This window comes from Limulus polyphemus, unplaced genomic scaffold, assembly GCF_000517525.1.
Source record: "Limulus polyphemus unplaced genomic scaffold, Limulus_polyphemus-2.1.2 Scaffold256, whole genome shotgun sequence".
NCBI classification, from domain to species: Eukaryota; Metazoa; Arthropoda; class Merostomata; order Xiphosura; family Limulidae; genus Limulus; species Limulus polyphemus.
Window position 1 is genome coordinate 500862 of NW_013665866.1, and position 6000 is coordinate 506861.

Here is a 6000-nt window from a genome sequence, read left to right on the forward strand (position 1 = left end):
CTATAACCGTGTTTAACTAGCGTATTTTCTGTTATTTTCGTCAATATACTTTATTTGTGAATAATAAATAACAGTAAATTTATCTTCAAACTCCCTTTTTTTCGTATTCTCTCAAAGTTGTAAAACGTTATTTCTTTATATGAGAGACAAAACAAGCCTTTTAAAGTTGTATAAATTAAGAAAATCGCATTAATAACATTAGACATATTAATGTCCACGTATTATAATTACTAAATATTGGCATTAGATACTTTCAATTCCTTGCGATTTCCAAATTTATGTATTACATACAGATACACGTTTGTCTCTGATGTACTTGCCAACTGGAATTTATAGTTCCACGGTTAAATAACGTGCATAAACTTTGAAAGTACACTTGCACTAAATTTCTTAGGCCATAAAAAGGTACCTTAGTTTATGTATGTTATCTTCTTTAATAGAGCCACTAATAGTTCTGTGTGATATATAAACACCGAATTTAAACATATCATTCCCTTGCGACGATTCATATTCATTCATAGTGGTTTACATAGGGAAAAAAATTAAGCAAGTAAACTTAAGTTGATGCAGCTTTTGTACCTTTTCTTCAAAATTCCTAGATAAAAGATATATATTACTGAGAATACCTTATCGGGCATGAAACACAGGCTTAAATTATGTTTACTGTATAACATAACGTGAAAGAGATGCGTAACGTATTTATCAGCACCGCTACACTAATATATATATATATAAAGTTTACTTTATCGTTATAAATGAGATATCGAAAGATAAGCAGATACCTTTGTTGTTACAGTATACACGCCATCCGTTATTCTAACAGTTAAGTTGTAGTAGCTACAAGTCTCCCAGTCTAAAGGTTCTGCTAACAATATTCCTCTCTCATCAGGTCTCATTGTAAATTTATGTTCTTCATTTCCATCTGCACAAAATTATCATGAAAAAATGGTTCCCTTGTTTACATTAGAACATGTTAAAAGAACGAAACTTATACTTACATTGACCCTTCTAGTAATCAAGAACAATACTAACATGATCGTCTTCACATTCCTCAAATGCAAACATCCTTATGTTCAATCAAACTGAATTCGTTGCTTAGAATTGCTTATAAAAGTTTATCAGTAAAGTTCAGATTAGATTAAGTACTCAATAGTTAAATTATATTGGCCACAGAATTTAGCACCAACATCTGGCGAAGAGTACTCTAGGCTGTTATGAAACATATTAAGAGTACTTTTTAATATCGAATGTCAAACTAATGAAATGAAGCACTATATTTTTAACCTTTCCACTGGCTCTAACTGTAAGAAGATTGTCGTAAATCAGATTAGAAATCTGAAATTAATTTATGGCCATTAATATTTTAATATTCACCCCTTCAAGGATATCAAGACATTATTGACACTTACTGTTGATTTTGGTAAGGCACGATCGGAGTTTTCAATCCTAAACTTACAATAAATTAAAATTGGTAGAAACACTCTTGCTGATTATATAGAGCTACTTGAATGCTAACGTGATTTATGTGATTAAAGGTTGTAACATTAATGAATGTTTCGCGATTTCCTTTATGTGATAAAACGCGTCGGAGTTTATATCATTATTTTAGCCAAACAACAAAAGTTTGCTTTAACTTTATGATATACAAATTTTCAGTAAATATATTTAAAAATAAAAGCATCCCTCGACATTTTTTTTACCCTAAAAACATTTGTTTTAAGCGAAAATGTCCAAACGACCACTGTACTTCATTTCAATGAACACATAAAATTCAAGCATATATCTCATTAGAGATTAGTGAAATTCTTTATTTCAGTGCTTTAAAATGCGTTAAATCAGCATATTTAAAACTACTTTATAGTATAGCTTCCTGCAAGAAATACGGGATTCCGGAAATTATGTGACGTATTACAAACATGAACCATGGTAAGAGAGTAACAGCTATGAAATTAGAGTTTTTGGTGGATGAATGGCACATGTATATAGTTTATATATATATATGTGTGTGTGTGTGTGTGTGTGTGTTCACGAAAACTAAACAAGAAATGTTACAAATAAATTCATAAATGGAACTTGCCAAATGAGAAGTATCTGCAGGACCCAACAGTAGTTGTAATATATCGTCTATTATGAGAAGTATCTGCAGGACCCAACAGTAGTTGTAATATATCGTCTATTATGAGAAGTATCTGCAGGACCCAACAGTAGTTGTAATATATCGTCTATTATGAGAAGTATCTGCAGGACCCAACAGTAGTTGTAATACATCGTCTATTATGAGAAGTATCTGTAGGACCCAACAGTAGCTGTAATATATCGTCTACTATGAGAAGTATCTGCAGAACCCAACAGTAGTTGTAATATATCGTCTATTATGAGAAGTATCTGCAGGACCCAACAGCAGTTGTAATATATCGTCTTTTAGGTTCATGCTTTATTATCAAGACTTATACGGGAAATAAAACAAAAATTAAAAACAAACTGAATTTAAAAATAATGAGCAGACATATGGTTGCTTAGGGTCTTGCATGGGCTGGTGGTTAGGGCGCTCGAAGCCCTGTCGCTGAACATGTTCGTCCTATATGGTTGCCGACCGGGCCAGCCATTTGGGTGTAAAAATTCTTGACTTAAAACTTTAAAAAATATTGGCCAACCCGAAAATAGATGGGATTAAGATCGTAACGGATTGTTTATTAGTTTGTTTCTAGTTAAGCACAAAACACAATGTTCTATATGTGGTCTGCCCACCAAGGGTATCGAAACCCGGTTTTAAGTCCGCAGACATACCGCCGTTTGGGAGCGGGTCGTAACAGAAAAAAAAAAAGATATGTTTACTTAAGTCTAAAGTGTCCCACATCTAACACTACCCTTTCAGCAGCCAGTTGTGGGAAGGTAGTTTTTTTTTTATACCTGTAAACTCCCAGTGGAGCATAGGGCCGCAACAACACCTCGCCAACGGAAGGTGTTGTTGCAGTTACTTGTAGCAGGTTGGTTTTTACGGGGTGGAGTTACTAGCCCCGCGCCCAACTTTCTCATCCTAGACTTGGGACCAGGCAAAGGCGGAGGTTGGCATATTTGGTGTGACGGGGTTTCGAACCCGCGACCCTCAGATTACGAGTCGAGCGCCCTAACCACCTGGCCATGCCGGGCCGTTGGAGGGTAGTTACTCCTAATGAAGTAGAAGAGCAAGGCAAAAGGAGAAAAGGATTAATAAAAAGACTACTAAAAACAGTTAACCGACATGATAGTTAAATTTTATCTCCTAAATTTGTTGTTCCAGTATGAATAGTATCAAAAAATGTGAGAGGTTAAAGTTAATAATTAAATACTATTAGAAGAACGAAAACAGTTCAAGGTAAGCAGATGGTTATACGCTATGATAAAGGAATGCGTGTTAAAGTACTACGTAAATGATATTATCCTGTAAATAAATAAATATAGATACCTATATTTTTACGAATACTAACTTGCTTCACAAAACACTTTCCCTTATATAATGTTTCTCGTTTATAATTTAAGTTGTGTATCCAAATTACAGATAGGAATTAATTAACATACAAGACTTACTCGTGATGCTGTACCACAACTTATCACCATCTGGATCCTCAACGTCAATCAAAACCACCAGGTGGCCTACTTTCTCACTTTCACTAACTTTCGCATAAGCTTCAGGAAGTTTTAGAAGTGGAGGATTCGGAGAGCTTTTAGGAGTGGAAAGTACATTTATCACAACCCTTGTCAAGGTTGATCGTTGGGGTTGACCACCGTCCGTTGCTCTAACCTGGAACACAATCAAATAAATATTAAAAATAAAATAATATTTTGATTTATAATATCATTGAATTAGAAATAAATTAAGCTATTTTTTTTTCGGTTCTACAAGGACATATGTCAGATGTCAAAGTAACGGTCAGCAGATACGATCTACATTCATATGCTACACTCTGTCAGTCATTAAAATATGATAATGGAACGATAATATTTGGGATATATTTAAATCAGAAATCCAAGTTGTGTTGTTTGAAATCATTCACAATTGCGTGTTTCAGTAACAGAGAAAAGGGGCACGTTGAGGTAATGTACGAAATCACTTTTGTCGCACACAAAGTAGAGAAGGGTATGGTACCAGTAATTCTCTAAATAAAAGTTGATAATCTTCAAGAAATCAGTCACTTATACATTTTCAAAGGCAGTATTACTTCATAATATTATTTCTTCCTCAAGTATTTGTATTTCATATTTTTGGCAAAGCTATTAAGGCCTTCTGGCCGCTGTCCTAAATTTTAAACTAACAACCAAAGAGAAAGCAACCAGTCAGCAGCACCCATCACATATACTAAGAGATTGTCACTCTTATAACACATCCACAACTTATGGTTCAGGAAATATTTTGTAGTATCGCACAAATACAAACCCGGCTCGCCAGCTACGAAATCCAAAGCTCTGCTACAGGGCTAACATGCAACCCCTTTCCTCAAGAAATTAATATTTATATCTATTGTTTGTTTGTATCTGTGTACGTTTCATCAGAATTCTACGTTTTTTTATTTATTTATTTTATTACACAATTCTCGTGACCTTGTCAGAACCTGAAATATTATACAAGATAGATAAAAAACAGCTATAAAACAAAGAAAACCATAATTGAAACTAAAAATCGTTACGTCTCTACACTTAAAATCCATTTTCTATACAACTTCAGCTAAAGTACTTTTAGATAAAACTAACAAAAATTGAAGTAACACACATAGCTATATAGATAACTACAATTCAGCATTATTTCTATGATAAGTAACAAGAAAATGGATTGTTGATCTAATTTTGCTTTACCAAAGGAAATAATAAAATGCATGAAATATTCAGCTAAAGATACCTATTGGGAATTTTAACCTTTCATCAAATTTCTGAAATTTAATATCTATATATGTATATAATTATATTTGTGTTTATGACAAAACTGAAATAACGGCCAAAGAGAAAAAGAATAACAAGGAGATAGAATCAAATGATCTGAATCTTGTCTCTGAAGCTCATTGCGTGAAATAAAACAAAAAAGATCGTAACATTATTTTCAGAATACCAAAATAGTTATCGGTAACCTTAAAATGTGTGTTGTATTAAGATAATACAATAATTTCTAAAAAAATATCAAGTATTTGCAATACACTGTACATTCTGAATATGTTAAGCAAAGAATAAAACGAACACCGACAGCAAAGTAAAACGAGCAAAAGCATATCTTTATTTATATGGCAACAAAGTATTATTGGGACTTTGCCCAGACTTGCTGAGTTCTATGTTTCTCATATGATTAATTGAAGGCTGTAACAGGTCAGAACCATTGTACACAAGATGAAGAATCATGCTGATACCATAATTTCAACTCAGACAAAATTCCCGCATTTTAGATTATCCACGTCCTTGATTATTACCGTTGTTCATTTCCAAATGAGGTAAACTCTAACTCATACTAATTCGTGCACGACTCTGTACCACCATCTGTAATTAGTAAAACCTCAACTCAGAAGAGCATGCCCCAGAAACAGGATCAAGCCAGCATAAGCCTTTACCGAAGAATTATTGTAGTATGCAACCTTTGTCTAAGCTATAGAATTAGCACAAGTCCACGGACCTTCACATTCTGTTTAAGATGGCACCAACTTATTTGGAAAACTTTAAAAGGATATATCTAAATATAGATATATTCTTTACTAGGCTTATGGAACAATGAAATTAGCAGTTCTTTGAACCGTGACACACGCCTAGTTCTGGTAAAATGTATTGTCAGTTTGTTTTCTAGGCAAGTAAATAATAATAGAAATGAAATAAAACGAGTATTATTCTCCAATAAGTCATTATAAGTCAGGCTAAATTAAATATATCACTGAAAAAATATTCCGCTGTAAGAGAGTAACTAGAAACCTCTTTCAAATGGAAAAACTGTATTATCAATTCGAACTGGTGTATTTAAGTGTTTTACACTCACAAAAAGAACCTATC

General features: G+C 33.3%; 1 protein-coding gene across 1 annotated transcript in view; it reads right to left on the reverse strand.

Moving 5' to 3' along the window:
- Nucleotides 1–6000, reverse strand: part of LOC106478865 (fat-like cadherin-related tumor suppressor homolog) — a 227395-nt gene that overhangs the window by 57886 nt on the left and 163509 nt on the right. The window contains exons 6-7 of the mRNA XM_022382546.1: nt 3568–3781; nt 783–922 (exon numbers count right to left, since the gene is read on the reverse strand). Coding sequence (XP_022238254.1) covers nt 783–922; nt 3568–3781 — 354 coding nt within the window. The remainder of the gene's footprint in view (nt 1–782; nt 923–3567; nt 3782–6000) is intronic.